We start from the raw sequence: 21,444 nt of genomic DNA on the forward strand, positions 1-21,444 counted from the left end.
ATATATATATATATATATATATATATATATATAATGATAATTATTATAAGTTATTATTACAATTGAAGTTATCATTATGGACACTACTACCCCTCCCCCGACCGGTCGCGGTAGCTCAATGGTAGAGAGTTCGCTTCGTAACCGGGAGGTCGTGAGTTCAAGCACCGTTCATCCGCAAACCCAATTTTAAGACGTTGAAATTGGTAGTGATTGCTCCTTCGCCAAACGCTCGACATTTAGAAGTGAGAATCACGGATCTTTTAGATGTGACCTTATAAACGTAGATCCCTGGTCGTACATATAGTAGGTGTTCGCACGATATTTCAAAGAACCCTCACTGCTACGACCTTGAACCCTATGGATACATTGGATAGGTACTCCGCTTAAAGCTGGTTACGTCTCAATATGAATAAAATATTCTCGACGGGACGTAAATTATATAAGCAATCAATCATCCAATCAATACTATCCCCCCCCTTTTTTTGTTGTTGATTTTCTTAAGGCGATAATTTCAACGAAATGTGTGGATTCCCTGTCTATCCCATCCCAATTTCCATTTATGTAATCGTTTCACACTTTTTTGTAAGTTTTAGAGATTGGCTTTATGTATTTAGCGTGGTGAGAATGATTGTTTGGATGTTTCAAAGTGTTTGATTGCCCGTGTGTATCAGAGTGTTTAACTGGCCGCGTGTTTCAGGGTGTTCAATTGCCTGTGTGTAAAGGAAAGTGTTCAATTGACCGTGTGTAAAGGAAAGTGTTCAATTGACGGTGTGTAAAAAAAAGTGTTCAATCCCCTGTGTGTAAAGGAAAGTGTTCAATTGCCTGTGTGTAAAGGAAAGTGTTCAATTGACCGTGTGTAAAGGAAAGTGTTCAATTGCCTGTGTGTAAAGGAAAGTGTTCAATTGACCGTGTGTAAAGAAAAGTGTTCAATTGCCTGTGTGTAAAGGAAAGTGTTCAATTGACAGTGTGTAAAGGAAAGTGTTCACTTGATAAGCAAAAATTCAAGGAGTGAATAAAACTATATTTCACAAATTTCGACCACAGCAATGTCTTCTATGTTGTTTTTAGTACCAAATAGTAAATTTTCGTACTAAAATACCAATAACTGTAGAAGTGTTCAGTTGCAGGTGGGGAGTTAAGGTGTTCATTTGACACGCGTTACACGTATGTGTGTGTGTGTGTGTGTGTGTGTGTGTGTGTGTGTGTGTGTGTGTGACAAAATACCCCGAACGTTATTGATAAATTCATATATTGGTACCGACGGTTGCAATTATACCTATATATTTGATATAAATACGGTCGATACAACATATTTTGACCAGGGATTTTGTTTTGTGTATTAAGATATAAGTACAAGTGATCATCAGCGACATAGCTGAACAGCTAACTGTAAACAGTATGCGCAATTTGTCAGAGAATGAATAAAACAAGATATTGTCCTTATAAAAGGAAACCAATACGTGAACAATAGGTATGTGTAATATCTTAAGTTGAATCTGTGTACGATTTCATTACAAGTCACATTGCTAGAGTTTTAATAGATCAGATGATGTATCATATTGATATGAAATATTGGTAGCTTTGACTTTTAACCTCAAAATTAAGAGTCATTCTTGTATTTGATCTGGACCGTAAAGTTCATCTGGACCGTAAACTTCAAATTCAACAGGGATCACTATGTGATTTACCTGATCAAGATATAGGGCTCACGGAGGGTGTGACCGGTTGACAGGGGATGCTTCCTCCTCCAGGGCACCTGATCCCACCTTTGGTATATCCAGAGGTCCGTGTTTGCCCAACTCTCTATTTTTCGTATTGCTTATAAGGACTATGAGATTGATCACTGTCCGTTATCTGCGCCTTTCATATATGTTCTAGAAATGGAATCCAAGGTTTTCTAGACCAGTGTTAAACCGTGTAAATAGACTCCCGATTGATGAGAATTGCAAGTATTCAATAAACGTCTATGGGGCAGTGATTGATTTCCTGGACACATTATCCCCTGGTATGCGTGCCTTTCCATTTCATGCCTCAGATCAATGGGGGATAAGATGGCTCGGATTACTGTTTGAATATTTGGCTTTCATATTTAGCTTTTCACAGCAACATCGCATTCTTTACTAAAATAATGTTGTGGATTTGTAAATGGATGTGTTAATTTCAAACGCACACCGTCCAAGAGTAATCTGGATCTTCAATAGATAAACAGGTTAATCAACTGATTTATGAATGTTTTACATATTAATGGAGATACTTTATTCAATAACATATATACGATACTTGGTTTCACTATCGGTAACTGAATACATCACATGACCAAACAGCCATGATCAGAGTCAGCGAAAAAGAGTAAGGGCAATTTTTATTGAAATTTGCAATGAAGATGGCGGAAGTTTACCTAATCCTGCTCATTGTTCTTTGGCGTTTGACTAATTGTTGCCATCTCGAGACACTTTACGCCTTATCCGGAAATGTCGTCAACGCTTCGTATATCAGCTTTTCCACGAATGTCTCGTTTTGTTTTGGCAGGAGGTGCAAACTTCAGGGGAAATGTTTGTCCTTCAACTTTGACACTAGGGACAAGAACTGTTACCTTAACTACAAAAGCCACGCGAAAATCCAAATCGCATTCGATCTTTTGATGTCAGTGTGTGGAGCTTTATTTCTGATCTGAAATCAAAGAATAGGCAGCCCAGGAAATTGAATCAACATCAGACATTCCCGTACTGATCATGTCTAGGGTAGATGTGTAAGAAAAACATAGAATCACGGAAACTGATAAATGGGTTTTACATGTAAGCAATCGGGTATGAAGTTCAAAAAAATAAAATGGACTGATTGTGAACAGAATTGAAAAAAAAAGTGTTCAAAAATGGTCACACATATATATATATATATATATATATATATATATATATATATATATTAGCGAAAATAGTCGGCTATCGTCATCTTTGATATCGAGAAAAATACGCTATATAATAATGTTTAAGTTACTCGTCTCTGAGATTGCTAATGTCAATACACATGCACCACGTATTACCTAAACATGTACATGTATATGTATTTATATTCAATATAAATACAAAAAATGTTAGAATTTCTATATTGAAATGAATTTATGCTACTCTTAAGCTTAACTCATAAAAATGCTTCAGGAAATAAAATTCCAATTTCGTTATGAGAGTGGTCATCAAAATTGTTATAAATGAAGAATGACATTTGAAGTACATGTTAAATCATATCTCGAAACTGTCCAATAAGTCATGGACTTGGTCTCTTATCGATACAAAATATGCATGCCTTTAATAAAAGATTTCAATTTATTTAGAAGGGTTAACCATTACGGAAAAGAAATAAAATGTACAGATTACATACAAACCCGTTGTCTTAAGCTGCATACTGAGCTCTATATCAGAATCATAGAATTTGTGACAGTTCATACATTGCATATTTTAACACCACCTCTGGAATATTATGCAATGACTCAATGTTATATATGATTGATACACATTTTCCTAATGAACATAATTATTCATATAAAGGAAAATTATGAAACTAAAGTAGAAAACTGATCCATGTCTTCTTTAACGACATTTTCATCGCAAACTGACCAAAGTTGTCCTTTGACATGCTCCCCTGAAAAAACAAGTCCCGGTGACCCATACTTTTTTCTCATAACAAGTAAGCTTATTGTCTTTTTAAAATCATTCCTCAATTTGGATTAAAACTCTATTGTAGTTATTTTTTTCAATTTTAATTTTTACATTGCACATTAGAATTTTCCCCATATTTCTACTACTTTATAACCAACTTTTTAAAACGCCCCCTGCTGAAATCAAAGACGATTTTCATTTGTTTTGTTTATTGATTTTAACTCATTAATGCATGCTTTACCTGATATCAAAATTTTAATAAAATCTATTGTAGAAACGAATTACGTTCGTCACCCTTAAAGCAACAAAATAACTAGTTCGTACATTTTTGTTCTGCGTATGACCATGCCATTTTGAATTGATGCTGACGACAAGTTAATGTAACAAGGATTTCAACAATCACGTTTAAGGTCAACATTTCACAACTTCTATGGTCGTTACAACGACCTAGTTTGCCAATACAGCCTGTCATTTGGCCAATGTGTCTTACGTGTTACATTCGAATTGTTAAGCCGTTTTTACACCAATTTTGACTACAGGTTACTCCGTTTACTTTATCGACATGTAGGGTTCACGGGGAGTTTGAGTGTGACCAGTCAACACGAGATGCTTACTCCCTAGGATCATTTGATCCCATTTTTGGTGTGTTTAGGGGTCCGTGTTTCCCCAACTCTTAATTTTGCTTTCTTTATAGAAAGCATGATATCGATCGCTGTTTTTCATTATTATGGTTACATATAAGTCATTAAAGCTACGATAATTGTCTCTGCACACTCTTAAATCTAGACATGTATTTCAGGCACATGTCCTGGTACTAAGACGATATCTGCAACAGACAATGTTCAACTATTGACCTCAAATAACTTTCCAGACCCATATGAAAGGTATGTTCACAATTGCATGCTATCAATAACGTTATCAATTTATTTGCTATACGTAATCATAGGTACCAAAACACTTACAGACAGTTGGGTACTTATCTAGGTAAAGATCAATAATCTTTAAAAAGTTTATTACAGGTAAATCTTCTTCAAAAGTCCTCATACAGTAGTAAAATGTTTTCTGGCGTTTTCTTTACACACTGATTTTGACTACATGAAAGGTGAAGATAACGAACAGTGATCAATCTCATAACTCCTACAAGCAATACAAAATAGAAAGTTAGGCAAACACGGATCCCTGGACACACCAGAGGTGGGATCAGGTGCCTAGGAGAAGTAAGCATCTCCTGTCGACCAGTCACACCCGCCGTGAGACCTATATCCTGATCAGGTAAACCGAGTTATCCGTAGTCAAAGTCAGTGTGTCAAGAACGGTATAACAATCGGTATGAAACAAGTCAGACAGCATTGGACCCAATGATAGGCTGTATTGGCAAACTAGATCGTTATAACGGCCATATAATTTGCGAAATACTAACTTTAATCGATACTCTTGAAACACCATTACCATCCACTTCTTCGTCAGCAGCTTGCATGTTACTCCATTTACCTGATCGAGATATTGGGCACATGTCGGGTGTGATCGTTCTATAGGGGATATTTACTCCTCTGGCATGTCCAGGGCTTTGTGTTCGTCCTACTCTTAATTCTCTATTCTTTATAGGGGTTATATACAATGAAATTTAACAGTTTCCATTCATTCTTAGATATGCCCTCACCCAAAATATGGAACATGTTATTGAAAAAAAGGGAAAAGGGGAAGATATCGGACATTGAACGTCATTTTTTTTATATCCTATAAAAATACAAAATGAAGAGGACAAACACAGAGCCCAGTACATACCAGTGGTGGGATCAGGTGTCTAAGAGGAGTAAGCATCCCCAGTGCATACCAGAGGTGGGATCAGGTGTCTAAGTGGAGTAAGCATCCCTAGTACATACCAGAGGTGGAATCAGGTGTCTAAGAGGAACAAGCATCCCCAGTATATACCAGAGGTGGGATCAAGTTTCTTAGAGGAGTTAGCATCCCCAGTACATACCAGAGGTGGGATCAGGTTTCTTACAGGAGTTAGCATCCCCAGTACATACCAGAGGTGAGATCAGGTTTCTTAGAGGAGTTAGCATTCCCAGTACATATCAGAGGTGGGATCAGGTTTCTTAGAGGAGTTAGCATCCCCAGTATATACCAGAGGTGGGATCAGGTTTCTTAGAGGAGTTAGCATCCCCAGTACATACCAGAAGTGGGATCAGGTGTCTAAGAGGAGTAAACATCCCCAGTACATACCAGTGGTGGGATCAGGTGTCTAAGAGGAGTGAGCATCTCTAGTTCATACCAGATGTGGGATCAGGTGTCTAGGAGCAGTAAGTATCCCCTGCTCACCGGTTACATCTGCCTTGTGTCCTCTGCCTTGATCAGCTTGACACCCTTCCCCCTCTCTGAAAGACGATGCTACGTGCCTGGTTCCCCCTCTTCCGTAAATCCATATTACATCCATTTAATAATAACTCCATTGATAACTCCCTTTACCTGATCAAGATATATGACTCACGGCGGGTGTGACCGGTCGACATGGGTTGCTTACTCCTCATAGGCACCTGATACCACCTCTGGTATATCCAGCGGTCCGTGTTTGCCCAACCCTCTATTTAGCATTGCTTATAGGAGTCATCACTGTTCGGTAACTTCACCTTTGATCCCTCTGTCAAACACCAATAACACTGGTTCTTAAATTCGATATCAAAACCAGTAAGTAAAACACAATGAACGAAATCCTCCGACTGTTAGTTAAACCGAAATACAACATGCATAAAAATCGCTAAATCACGTGACTTAAGGAGATTTTAAAACACAAATATGCACGAAAGGGAAGAACCCAAAAATACCCAATAGACATAAGGCACGCCAGATAGACCGCATATGACCTCACGACAGGTTAGTTTTTCGAATCAGATCATTATAACTATTAACGATCATAGCATTTGTGAAACACTGTAAACGAATATGTCGAAACATTTGTCACATCAACTAGTACTTAGTCTGGCTCGACTGACAACAGCATGCACAGAACATGTTCCTGGGTATGAAACCCCTTTAGAGACACAAACGTCATAGCAATCGGTATGAAACACAGCAAATAGCATTTGACCTAATGATACATTGCATTGACAAACTAGATCGTTATAAAGACCATAAAATGTGCGAAATTCTTACTTTAAACGAAACTGTTCAAAGCCCTGCACCATCAACTTCTGTATGACAGTGTAACACCCGCCGTGAGCCCTATATCCTGATCAGGTAAACGGAGTTATCCGCAGTCAAAATTAGTGTGCCAAGAACGGCTTAACAATCGGTATGAAACACGTCAGGCAGCATTTGACCCAGTGATAGGTTGTATTGATGAACTAGATCGGCATAACGACCATAGAATTTGCGAAATGCTGTCTTCAATCGAGACTGTTGAAACCCCTGCACCATCAACTTGTTTGTCAGTAGCTTACCTCGATTTAAAAACTGACTATACGCATAACAAGCTCTTGTATATCGAATCAGTTGAGAGATATAAACACCATATGTATATACTGTATCAACTGATACGGTCTACTGTATCAGTAGCCTGCCTCGATTTAAAAACTGATCATTTGCAGAACAAGCTCCTATGTATCGAATCAGTTGAGAGATATACAGACCGTATACAGGTGATAATAGACCATTGCCACACAATTATGATAAGTTGACGACGTTTGTGATAAAGCTAAATATTTATCATTATTATCATCATCAGTAGTAGTAGTAGTAGTAATATTAGTAGTAGTAGAAGTAGTAGGAGTGGTTGTAGTAGTAGTAGTAATAGTAGTAGTTGTAGTGGTAGCAGCAGCAGCAGCAGCAGCAGTAGTAGTAGTAGTAGCAGTAGTAGTAGTAGTAGTAGTAGTAATACATGTAGTAGTAGTAATATCATTGTACATGATTCATTCATTGATTTATGAAAGAATTGATGAATTGTTAGTTTGTCGTTATCATCTCTGTTCAGTAACATATCCAGATACGAAGCAGAAATGGACAAGTATGGTGTCTTTTGTTCAAGGTACATGGGATATATCGAAACAAAATGTGAATGAAAATGTGTATTGTTAGATGGGAAAACAAATATAAACATTGCTGAGTCACCATAGAAATATTAATTTGAACGGATGTTATACATGTATATGTGTAAAGAAAGAAAACAACAAAAACTAGACGTCAGATGCAAAAAGTTGCAAACTGTAACTGAACTGCCTTTTTCCAAACGCATTTCAAAAATGAAAAAAACAAAACAATCACCAATGTCTCAATCTGTTGCATCTTCGTTTTTGCCTAATAATGAAATACATCTACAATCTAATTGAATTAGATTCTTTGATCCGCTTACGTATATCGCTACACAAGGATCTAACGAAACCGCACACGGAGGTCAAATCTAGTGACCTTTAAATCTTACCGATCAGCGCATTGGCTATTAAATCGACGGTGTAAACTCGGGTCATTCGGAACACTTGAATGATGAAATCTTACTATTTGCCGCCGAAGCATTATAACGTACCAGACATACCGAAGACAACTCAAAGAGTGTATAGTTTGACTAATAATTGTTGTTTGTGTGGATGTTCATTTGTTTTAAGAGAGACCGACAGTGAAGGGAACTCCAAAATCAGGAAGTTATATGAATTGAAATTAAAATTTACAAAGGAAAAGGTTGATGTGATTCGACAGGTGATTAATCTACCGCAGCGCGCGGAGGGTATGGAAAAATGTCATACAGTCTTCATTATTCAGCACAGTTATAATAACAAATCTTTCTGTTCCTCTTTTAAAGATTGAATCTTGCGATCTTTCAAAATTTATAACGTGCACCGTATTTGTTGTTTTCCCGAATGCAAATATTAAGCGTTCTCTGATTGGATTAACATATCAATGAATATGCATTATTAAAAGTTCACTAGATTTGACCTCCGTATACGATTTCGTTAATCCTTATGTAGCGATATTCGTGAGCAGATCAAAGGATCTAATTTTAATTAGATTGATACATCTATTGACTGCATTAACAAAAACCTTCAAGCTTTTATAAAAATCGAAAGTTTCTGTACCTTCCTCAAAGTTTGTAAAATCTATAGCTGCAATAGTCCTTTAGGGACTGCATACTATAGATACACGTAAAGCCAAATATTTATGATGACAGCTTTTTTATTGATATTTCACAAGTATTTTTCTGATTCTGATTCTATCGTATTTTGTAGCAAAATTGACGAGTACCCGTTAACTCACACCTAATGGTTTGCTCTATTAGAACACTATCGAATTCACACCTAATGGGCTATTCTGTTAAAACACTATCAAAACTCTCACCTAATGGGTTCTATTAGAATACTAGTCATGGTCAATTTCATGCACAAATGGGACAATTTTAGCTAATTATTAAACTATCAAATATAGAATAATCACTTATAATTTTAGACTCGTATAGTCTTTGAATACAGTTGCTTTGAATTAATAATCATAACATTCTTCAAATTCAAATCGTATAGTGTTTTGATTAGTAAAAGTATGCATTGTCCTAAATTAAATGCAATTGATAGTGTCTCATACAACCACAAGAAACGCTTTAAATCAATATTTTCCTGGATTGAAAAACAAAAGTCAGCATAAATGATTGCTGCTAAACAAGAATTCCGTAGCAATAACATACAAAGGCATTTATTATGGGGATAACATTCGGAACTTTTATCAGAAAATTATCTCTATTTTGTGGAACTCTCGTGTGAAGAAGGTACGAAAAAATGATTGATGAAAGTAAATGACAACAACAAGAATTGAAAGTGATAGATGTTAAATAACCTTGGTGAGAAGAAGGAAAGGGGAGGGGGGTTACACCAAGATTACAATTTCGTGCAATTGAAATATTTTAAATGCTCATCAGAAATTGTCTAAATTTTTGTAAATTTCAGAAACATTGTTTACTCTTATACGTACTGGTGTACATAGACTTAAACTGTCAAATATTGCAAATTATGGACATGAACTTTCAATAAAGAACAGCATTCTGACTCAAATTAAGGTGAAAATAACGAACAGTGATCAATGCCATAACTCTTAAAGACTACAACATTGAGAGTTGGACAAACACGGATCCCTTGGTCCACTAGAGGTAGGGTTATGTGCATATGAGGAGTAAGCATCCCCTGTCGGCTGGTCATATTCGCTATGATCCCTATATCTCAATCAGATAAACTGAATAATCCACTGCCAATATCAATGTGTAAAGAACGGTTTAACAATTGGTAAGAAACATGTCAAACATCATGTGACCTGATGACAGGTCGTAGAGGCAAATTAAATCGTTATAACGACCATAGAACTTATTTGTGAGTAGCCTGCTTCGATTTAAAAACTGATCATATGCAGAAAGAATTCTTGCGTAGCGAATCAGCAATTAGGCATAAACATCATAGGCAGGTGATAATGGAAAATTATTGTAAGTTAACGATAGAGAGGCTGGATTCCTTCTATGTGTCGTAAAGCTGAGATGTTAGTTTACTGTTCACCTCTACGTTTATTGAAATATCTAAGTACGAAGCAGATATGGAGGATTATTATGTGTCTTTGATTTCGACTTCACTGGGATACATCGGATTGACATAATTTAAAATAAGTAACATAATAGATAAAAATGTAGTCGACTCATTAATTCTTAAGTTCAAGGCCACAGCAAGATAATTTTTCTTCACAATATACAAATTTTTCTTCACATGTAAAACCCTTGGATAGATTCTACTTCAAAGAATATAAAAAGCAGGTCAACTAATAAAGGAGCAAAATTCGGGCCAATGAGAAAAGTTCATGGACTGTTGGAAAACTTGGTCACGAAAGACTATGAAGATAGTCCTTTTTGGAAGGTATAATATTGATCACTGTTCACCTTTCATTTAGCAGCGTATATTGGAATCAAGATCAAAAGTGAATATAACAGTGATCAATTTCATAACTTCTACAATGTAAAACTTATACGGTACCATTGCTAAATATAGCCAACAACAACGTGCCATAAAAGTGGAGCCAAATTCGTCCAAGGATAAGAGCTATGCATGAGGGAGATAATCCTTAATTTTGAAATGAATTTCTAAATTTTATAACAGCAATTAAATATACATCCGTATTTTCAAGCTAGTAAAGAAGTACTTAGCTACTGGGCTGTAGAGACCCTCGGGGACTAACAGTCCACCAGCAGGGGCCTCGACCCAGGAGTCATAATGTAAAACTTATACGGTACCAATTTTGATGCACCAGATGCGCATTTCGACAATGTATAAGGAATACAAAATACAGAGTAACCCGGAACCCTGTATACAATAGAAGTGAGATCAGGTGGAAACATAGCGGCAATAATGTAGCCCGCTCCGATTTTATCTTTATATTTTTTACTTGGGGGAGAGGGTTACAGCTCCTTAGGATCTCCGTAATGGTGCAAATGCGGGAGTGAATCACCCCTGCAACATTTCTGATTATTCTAAACATTCGCTGACTTTCTTTACATAAATAAAATGATTGATATTTTATGCTTCCTAGTCAATATATAAATGTACAGCCTGCAACGTACGATTTGTGAGGCTCGTTTTCAACAACTTAGATATGTTCCAATTTCTCGATTCATATCTGTGCGCCATGTATGCTATACTGAAGTTTCAACTTCCGATTGTCAAGATATTTGTATATGCCATATAAAGTAGTCCTAACATCAATGGACGAGTACGGAAGATAAATCTATTTCATCGGTATTGAAAAGGTTTAGATTTAATAAACGTTAAAAAACGCACAGCAGAGTGTAAATTCTCTCTGCAACCATATTACTTTCCTTTCTTTGTTGGAATGGCTTGAGTAACTACATTTTCGAGCTGATTGTCAATGTTCAGGTTTTTCAGTAGAGCCACCTACGAGATCTCACGATAACAAGCATGGTGGAGCAGACGAAGAATTGTGCATGCTGTACATGTTACTTAATGAAAAACACCTTTGTTAGACCTGCCCGAGCACAAAGTTAATACTCATTTTGGTGTAAAAAAAACATTTGGGACTATTACACGGAGCTTATTATTGGTTATTCATTAAATCATTTTGCACCATTAAGGAAGTCTTATGGAACTGTGGCCCTATCCCGAAAACGTCAGAATAAAACAATATCGGGTAGAACTATATCATTGCAGCTAGTGGAAACACGTCAGACAGCAAAACTCTTTAATTTGTATTCATCATAGGAGTTATGAGATTGATCACTGTTCGCTATGTTTGTCTTTCATTTAACCAAATGATAGACTGCATTCGCAAACTGGATCAGTCAGTTTAAAATCAGCATTTTACAAATTCTGTGGTCGTTGTAACGGGCCAGTTTGTATTACGTATAGGAGTTGTGAGATTTATCACTGTTCGTTATCCTTACCTTTCATCAATATAACGAACATAGAATTTGCGAACGTTAACTTTAAACAAGACTGTTGAAGCCCCTGTAACATCAACTTGTTAGTAACCTGCTTCGATTTAGAAACTGTTCATATGTAGAACAAGCTCTTCCGCATTGAATCAGTAGTGATATAAACCCCATATGCAGGTGGTAATGGAAATATGCTATATAAATATGGGAATATGGAGAAACTGAAATTATCCAGTTCGTCAAAAAGTGCAGTTGTTATTTTGTCGTTAATATTTATTTTCAATCATATATCTAAGTACGAAGCACATGTGGATGTTTATGTGGTGTCTTTTATTCCTAGTTCACTTCACTGGGACATACTGAAACGAAGTATGAATGCAAATGATTATTGTTAATAGATAAAACGTCATCGATGTATCTAAATGTCGAGTTGAAGGCCACATCAAGAGATCTTTTCATCTCATGTAAACGCTTTTGAATGAATTATGCCTCATAAGAATATAGAAACAGGTCAGGTAACAAAGGAGCACAACTCATATCAATAGTAAGTGAAATCACTATATAAAATAATATTCACCCTTGATTAGTGCCTGTGTATCACACATGTACATGTAGTATTATGTGTTCAGTATTATTTTAACTCTACATACATGTAGCTGACATTGATAAACCTCCTTTTTCCACCATCCCAAAATATTCCACTGACTTTCATTTACAATCGAATTCCATTTGACCTGTATTAAGAATGTATAGATTATATAGATATAAAATATAATAGCAATTGAAGCATTTCTTGGGAATCAGTACCTATTTATGGTGCAACTAAGTGAAATCTGGAAAAACTTCAGTATTTCCCTCCATATTTTTATGCGCTGTGTATAAAAATTAAATCATTTATGTGTTATAAATTCGCATTTGTCATTGAATGATTATCATTAGATTGCAATGCATGGATTCTGCAATAAATCAAGAAGAATTATATACCGTCTTAATTTCTTAAAGATCTGAAATTAGAAAATGAGATTACTGCCACCGATTCCCATGTTGCCCAGGGAGTGGAATACAAATCATTTCATCATATTGATTATAGGTTATCTATAGTATTCTAGTATATACCAAATTTCATGAAATTGCGACATATTTCCATTAACAACAATTCACCTGACTCTAACGTAAACAGTTCTTAAAACGATTGTCTGTATTGTTGTTGTTCTTTTTCAGCGATGGAGTTTGTGATGTAAAAATAATTGCTGACGAAGGGAAGTCTGTTCATTATCAATTGACATTTAACAATGTGGAGAATGATTCCAGGCAGAAAAACCTAGGGGCTTGCAGAGATGGCTTTAAAATATTTGATGGTAATGTATTAAATTATTCGACAGTGTGCAACGTTAGAAATGTTTGAGAATTAGAATGAACATATTCCGGGATATATCGAGTTTTGAAAAAAAGATTCATTTGTTGTTAAAGTATTTGACGGTAAGACATATTTATTGCTTGTGTATATAATGTATATGTAGATTTTCACTTCACCCCAAGCATAAAGATTGTTCATTGATATTTTCTGGAAAAAAAAACTAAAAAATGTGAAGTCTTGCTCGATTTTTTATAACTGCTCCTTGGTCTTTTTTTTTCTTAATCAAAATTGTTCACACTTAAGAATATTCGATATTTTACACAAAGTATCACGTATACGATTACCTTTTCACCTTAATCTGCTTTGTATATATACATGTATATTCAAGTTTTCGTTTTGTTTATGCTTTACCATTGAGCTGAGACAATTTAAAGAGGTATGAATATTAAATCACATGACTGATACTATCATAGTGCCATCTGATGTATTAGAATTTCCGCACTTAGTCATTTTAATCAAAAATGAAAAGGTAAACAAGGCAAGCACACATCCCTGGAAACAGGACAAATCGGATCATATACCTGTGAGTAAGCATACTCTACTAAATTCTCAGACCTGTTGTGAATCCTATATATTGATCGGATAAATGATGTACATTATAGCACAATAACAACCATGGAAATTGTGAAAATGCTGAATTTCAACGAGACTATCGAAGCCCCCAAAAATTGATTTATTTGTCAGTAGACATCTGTGTTTTAAAATTGATCATGCACAAGACATAGCCTTGAGTATCGAAACTGTTCAGAGACATAAACATCATACATGGTGATAATATATGAGTGTTGCATGAATATGGAAAGTTGAAATTGGAGAAACTGGACATCTCATCATCATAAAACTGAGCTAATATTTTGTCGATTATGTCTATGCCCAATACATTATCCAAATATGAAACAGATATGGAGAACCAAAACCGTTCACTGGGATATATCGAATCGACAAATGAATGACAGTGAATGCTTTTTTAAAAATAAAACGTCGTAAGTATGTCCAAGTGTCGAGTTAAAGACTACAACAAAATATGTCTTCTCATGTAAATTGTTTGGAATGAATAAATGCCTCATGCAGAAGACGACATCATCATCAAAGCCAGTGTAGGTGTTGCTAATGAGGAACTCCAGCATCATTTGGACATAGATTTCAAATTGAAGTCTGAACAGATAACAAGATATAAATAGTTCCGAGTTCATATTTTATTAAGGAAACTGCTTTCCGTGATGTCAAAATTCCTATTCTTTAATTCATCGCGAGCAGTCGTTTTCCCTTTTAAAAACGTGAATTAAACAGATATGTTCCCTTTTAAAAACGTGAATTAAACAGATATGTTCTTATGCAAGAGCATAAGTTCACTGAAATTGTTATTGATATTCTTACACAATATGATATATTTACATTTGCTAATGCACTTCCTTATATGACAATACTAATGAAATTGACACTCAATTTCTTGTATCATGACATGAGTCACATGATCAGTCTTTTCCTGCGTATGAATGGAATCACCCCGTCAAACATTCATCTGACATTTTGCTTATGCATTGCATTGGGAGATTTAGAGCCCCTCCCCCTTTTTAAAGTTTTACAATTTCTCACATATCATGTGGCACAATGGGTTGAAGTTTCTCCGTAACAGCATTTGTCCTTGTAAAGGTCTTAATGGATTCTGCATTTCATCTTCACAGTGCATTTAACCCAAATAACTACATAATATGTATCAGTGACACAAAGTAAAGGACACCATCAATATTTCATCACCTCTGCTTCATATATGGAAATGTAGTCAACGACAAATTAACAACACAGTTTTATGACCAACGTTATGTCTTCAGCTTCTCCATCATTCGTTTTCCATATTTATGTAGCAAATGTGGATATCACTTACATCATATTTTGATGTTCTTTTTTCTCAACTAATTTGATACTTAAAAACATTCTGCGTATGTTTTTTGTTCAGCTGAAAACAGGCTACTGACATATAAATTGAGTTTTAACATTCATGTTTGAAATCAACATTTTCCAAATTATATTGCCGTTATAATGATTATGTTTTTCAATTACTACCTGACATTCAGTCCAGTACTGTTTGGCGTGTTTAGTACAAATTATTACGGCATTTGTAGACATTGATATTGACTACAGATTAATCCGTTTGCCTGACTAAAACATAGGGCTCACTGTAGTTGCTCCTGGTCATTCGATGTTGGTGTCTTCTTCCTGGCACCAGATCCATCTTTGGTGTTTCCAGGGGTCCATATTTATCCCACACTCAGTTATTCCTCAAACGATTTTTGAGATTAACCACTTTTCGTTCTCTTTCCTTATTTTTCATTATGGCATATAAACCAATGATGATCAACATAGCTTTCTTTAAAACTGCTAGATTTTGAGTAGAATGTTTTCCATTTTTATTGTAAAGGATCTATGAAGGAAAACAAACTCTATGACAACTGTGCTTTATTCCATCCTGAAAACGGGGGTCAAAGTTCGGAGAGAGCTCTACGTATCCTATTCGCACCAGATGGTTTTGAGCAGGAAACCGGGTTTCTAATTCTCTTCAGCCAGAAAGGTATTGTACAATTATATATGTCAGCAAATAGTTCAATAGGAAACATTCGTGACATTTTTTTTTTATAATTTATTTATTTTTTCGGTCACATACAATACATCTCATTTTAGCCACATAATTAAGAAGATATCCCAACTTCTATGGGCAAGTGGAAAACTGAACTATCTTCATATGTAGTAGATGATATTTCAGTGCAAGATGTGTTTAAAATTTGTTTCAAGACATCTAGTGATTCTTCTGTTCAGTGGCTACAGTTTAGAATTTTACATAGAATTCTTCCTGTTGGTTATTATTTGAAAAACATTAGTGTTAAAACAAATGATCCCTGTAGATTTTGTACACGTAATATTGAAACAATAAAACATTCGTGACATTAATCGTCAGGTCGCATGGTCGTTATAAGGATGACTACTTTTGCGCTTGAAACGCATGTACGCGCTTGTTCCAAATGACAACAATGGAGAGAGAAAGAAAGTAGTCTTACTGCACAGCAATTAAAGAAGGAGTTGGTTAAAAGAGAAGCTACAACAAGTGGCAGGAAGTTGGATTTAGCTGAAAGATATATTATGACCTATGCATCATACAATCTATGTAACTTACAGTTTAGTACAAATCGTCGTGCATGACTATCAATAGTATGAAACAACACACCGAAAGGTAAAAGACAACGTGTTATTCGGATTTCCATTATTTCCCGTATTGCTAGTATCATTAGAGTTACCTGAATTTTAAATGTTGTTTTTGACCGAAAAAATAGTTGGCTTAAAATCCAATGGCTTAAAATCACAGCGTACTGCAATTGGTAGTTGATTAACATTCTGGGCATATACATTGCATGAAATATGTCTGATATTACCAACCTCCTGAATTCCTTACTGTGATTTGCATTTTAAGAATTTAGATATACTCACGATAACATTTTACCATGAAAAAAACCTTGCATCATAATCTGCCTTAATACTATCATCTTGATCAAACATCATGTTTTTGGAATTAAAATACAAGACTTTTGCATAATATATCTGCCACTAGCTGAACTACCCAAGTAATCAAATATATACCTGACTGCACATAGGACTACGCCCAATCATTGTTTTCGGGGTATTTTTATGCGTGTAATTTGACCACGTTTTACTCTGATATTGGGCATGGACATATTTTCTATAGGAACACCTGTTGCATCTAAATGATTTTTGTGTTTGGGACTTTTCTGGTATGGTGTTTTTTACTATTTCTTTAGATGGCCATATGATTGCAAAGATAAAAGATTATCCATGTATCAAACACTCTTCAAACAGTTGACTCTGACAAATTGAATAACAAAATTAGTGCGATATTCTTTTTTTTTTTTTTGTTGGCCTTAATTTCATTAATGTCATGAAAAATTTATCTTTTGGTTATGATTATAATTGTATATTGTTTAACGTCCCTCTCTAGAATTTTTTCACTCTTATGGAATTGTCACCATTACAGGGAAAGGGCTGCAAAATTTAGGTCTATGATCGGCGCTTATGGCCTTTGAGCAGAGAGGAATATTTTAATCGTACCACACCTGCTCTAGCACGAGGTCTCGGTTTATGTGGTCATCTTTGATGGACCGACTTATTTCGTCGCAAGGGGTATTGAGGACCTATTGTAAACCGGATCCCAACGGGAACTGATCGTTTGGTTGTGAACTGAACAGATATAATTCAGTTAATAATAAGCTACCTGTCCAAAACAACTGAAAAACATCATAAAATGATCACAATCAAACACTGTGTAGTAATTGACAATTTTGTTTTTGGGTTGAAAATTTTTAATAGAAAAAATAATTCCTTGATGGCAAATATTTTATGACACGTTCTCTTCCACATTCTTATTCATTGCCTGACACAATTTCAGCTTGACAATGAATATCAAAATCATCAAGCTATATTTTCTAATGGTTCGTTTTGCAATTTGCAAGTGAGGATGTTCTGTGTTTGTATCTCGTGTCCCGTAATGACTCCCCTACATCAAAGACATTTGATGTTTTCTGGTGGTATAGAAATATTCATTAAACCTAGAATCATTAATGTTTTATTCTAAACTGAATTGAAAAAAGTTTCAAAAATTTCCTCGTAAATCATGCTTTTCAGTATTACTCACATGTCATGATAAAAACTATCGTGTAAATGTTATGCATTCATATATATCCATGATGGAGACATGTTCCTTTTAGTGTACATCACTGAATTAGGCAAGCATTCCTGAGTTATTGTATCAGGATAACAAGCCTGCTTCTTGTCTTGTGGGATGAACCGGTCATCAAAGAGAAACGTATAATCTGAAATGATAATCAAGAACCACAAAACAACATGAACTCTTAAAAAACGCTAACAAGGAAACAAAAAATAGAACACTTGAATTGAACGTATGCAATGTGAAGGTGATAATAACCTAATAAACTAGCTGTTCTATCGTCACCCCGAACAAAAATGGCTGTGACACACAGCATCGGACTTTCCTGCTTCCACAGACGCTTAGTTTTCTCATTCATTCTACGAATTACCACTATCCATTTTAAGCATGATTCGGAATTCTATGGAAAGTGGTGTCCTCTAGAGTTGGCGTATTCTGGTAAACAGCAATACTATAGCATTTTAATCGCGTGAAATCGAAAATGCAAAAAAGAGACTAGTCAGGTCTAATGCAAAAACAATGGGAATTCAAACGGTGCAGCGATATCAAACGTACGCGTAACCATCTTCAGAACAGTGGGGCCATCTCGTACAGTGAAATCGGCGAATGTTTCCTATTAGCGATTTGAATGTAAACTGTTATATTTCATTTGATTAGATCATAATGATCCATTAAAAAAATCTCAATCATATCATATTTATAAAGGGCATCCTAAGAATTTGGTACATTGCTATCTTTGGGGAACCTTTATCCTTGATGTGAACCAATCCATTTCGTAGTTATCTTTTATGACGTTTGTCGAAATTTATTCTATATACAAGATGTTACCAAGGGAATTTTCTCTAATTTACTTTTGACGTCTTTAAGCCCATCCCACCCCCTGGTACAATATTTCCCGAATGTCAACAGACTACTAGCACATTTAGCCAAGTCCGATCCGCATGATACCTACTCCTAGTCATTCCAAGTATATATCTAATGGCTCTGAATTTTTGTTACTTCGTTTCAATCACACCACGAAGTGACCTAAAACGAAAGTCTCCATTATTGAAATTAAATGTATACACCTACTGTATAAAACGTCTTTAATATAAATCATTCCTCATCATGAATTAAAGACTGGCTAGATTAAATTATCTTATATTTAGTCACCTGCTACTTCAGTAAAAGAGAGAATCGGAAATACAACAAAATGACTATATCCGGTCAGCTACTAGGCGAAATGAAACGATCGGATTGAAACAATGACCAGTGACCACAGGGATGGCCGATTTACCACAATATTAGCATTTATTAATGATTTACATGTATATGAATTATTAGATGTTTTTTTCTCCCTACCATGATGTTATGAAGAAAACAAACACCAATCTCTATAAAAAAAAAAAAGGGTTTTGATGATGATTAAGATTTGGAAAAATCATCGTTGCAATCAGACCCAAAACTGCTAAAGTATGATGTACAAAATTGGTACTGTTTATTATGATCGTAGACATCTAAAATCCCCATTATGAACAAATATCACCGGGCATCTGACTAACCCACTTGTATCTAATTAAGATCAGAGGTGTGAAGTTGATCCTGATTAAGCCATCACATATCATTGTCAAAGTGAAAAAAGAAGATATCTAACAGTGATCAATCTTATAACTCCTGTAAGAGGTATCTGGTCGTAAATTAAAAGATAGCATTAAACACAAAAATAGTTTCTTTATTGGCATTTCACTTACCTTAACTCTGATTTTGTCTGTCGCTGATGTACGCAGGAATGTTAAGGTAGGTCTTGTTCCATTTCTGCACGTAAACTGCATATTCATTTTAAATATGTCCTACACAGAGAGGAGAGAGGGAGCTACTAACTCTTGAAAACTATTTTGGTTGTTTACACGAGAACATTTTGTATCATAACAACATGACAAACATGCGCTTCCATATGACGTCATTGCATAACTGTTATAAATAGATCACGGATGTACCTTGATAGAAAATGGAAAAGTAGGACACTGCCCAAGGATTTAAGTATTGGTCTAACTGGCGATAATGATGATACAACTTTCATGTTATATCAGAATTAATGAAAAAATCCTTCCACTTTCAGTAAGAAATAATAATTAAATATGTAACCACGAAACCATCCAAACCATGTTTTATATTTTGCCCTGATGCTTATATCTATGGTTTGTACAAAAGATATAGACGAATGTGCACAGGAAACTGAACCTTGTGACACCAACGCTGAATGTTTCAACACTGACGGCTCCTTTCGCTGTGAATGCAAGGAGGGATTTATCGGAGACGGGTTTCAATGTGACCAAGGTATGCCTTCACTCAATTTCGATTCCATACCAGTTCATTTCATACTTACTATAGCCGAACTCTCTTTATTTATTATCTGTTTTTGGTATCTGTAGTTACAACCACTACCACACCTACCACACCTATCACACCTACCACACCTACCACACCTACCACCACAAAGGATCCCAGACGACTTCCGCTAATCCTGACCTCCCTCGGGACTGCTGCAGTCGCCAGTGGTGTCGGGTTGTTGGTTCTTCTGTTTGGCCTCAGTACCAACGGTTAAATTATGTATTTCTGTGGCAGAAGTAGATGGAAATGTTTATGATTCTGCAAGAGTAAAAACCAAAAATGTTTTTGTTTTGTGGTGAATTACTATATGCAATTGTTTACCTTCCTCATTGACATACGACAATTTCAACAGTAATAAAAAGATGTTTAGAATATATCAAAAATTGTAAATCGCTTACTAAACGCGGGTTATTAGCATATCTATAAGTGTAATTGTGTCATTCCACCAAGCATAACAGTGTACACCTGACCCACCTCTAATATATCAAGCATAACAGTGTACACCTGACCCACCTCTAATATATCAAGCATAACAGTGTACACCTGACCCACCTCTAATATATCAAGCATAACGGTGTACACCTGACCCACCTCTAATATATCAAGCATAACGGTGTACACCTGACCCACCTCTAATATATCAAGCATAACGGTGTACCCCTGACCCACCTCTAATATATCAAGCATAACGGTGTACCCCTGACCCACCTCTAATATATCAAGCATAACAGTGTACCCCTGACCCACCTCTAATATATCAAGACTTTTTTATATTGATAATTTTTTCGTTATCTTCACCTTTTCATTAATATTTTTTGTCTAAAGATACGCATCTTTGCAATTTTCTACTAATTAAGATTAAGTTCAT

The 21,444-nt window shown here is 35.5% G+C and overlaps 1 protein-coding gene across 1 annotated transcript; it reads left to right on the forward strand.

Annotated features, from left to right (window-relative positions):
• The first annotated feature begins 4,456 nt into the window (after positions 1–4,456).
• LOC130052501 (epidermal growth factor-like protein 6) lies at positions 4,457–20,849 on the forward strand. The gene is made up of 5 exons (XM_056157657.1): positions 4,457–4,540; positions 13,279–13,415; positions 15,894–16,043; positions 20,397–20,522; positions 20,618–20,849. The coding sequence occupies exons 3-5, from the start codon at positions 15,899–15,901 to the stop codon at positions 20,788–20,790; spliced, it is 444 nt and encodes a 147-aa protein (XP_056013632.1). The 5' UTR covers positions 4,457–4,540; positions 13,279–13,415; positions 15,894–15,898; the 3' UTR covers positions 20,791–20,849.
• The last annotated feature ends 595 nt before the right edge of the window (positions 20,850–21,444 follow it).

This window comes from Ostrea edulis, chromosome 3, assembly GCF_947568905.1.
Source record: "Ostrea edulis chromosome 3, xbOstEdul1.1, whole genome shotgun sequence".
Taxonomy (NCBI): Eukaryota; Metazoa; Mollusca; class Bivalvia; order Ostreida; family Ostreidae; genus Ostrea; species Ostrea edulis.

What these genes read in the sequence shown, in the direction of transcription:
- LOC130052501 (XM_056157657.1), top strand. Translation starts at nt 15,899, where the DNA reads ATGAAGGAAAACAAACTCTATGACAACTGTGCTTTATTCCATCCTGAA. An exon ending in AATTCTCTTCAGCCAGAAAG is followed by an intron (nt 16,044 to 20,396) that starts GTATTGTACAAT and finishes TTTGTACAAAAG; the next exon opens with ATATAGACGAATGTGCACAG. An exon ending in CGGGTTTCAATGTGACCAAG is followed by an intron (nt 20,523 to 20,617) that starts GTATGCCTTCAC and finishes TGGTATCTGTAG; the next exon opens with TTACAACCACTACCACACCT.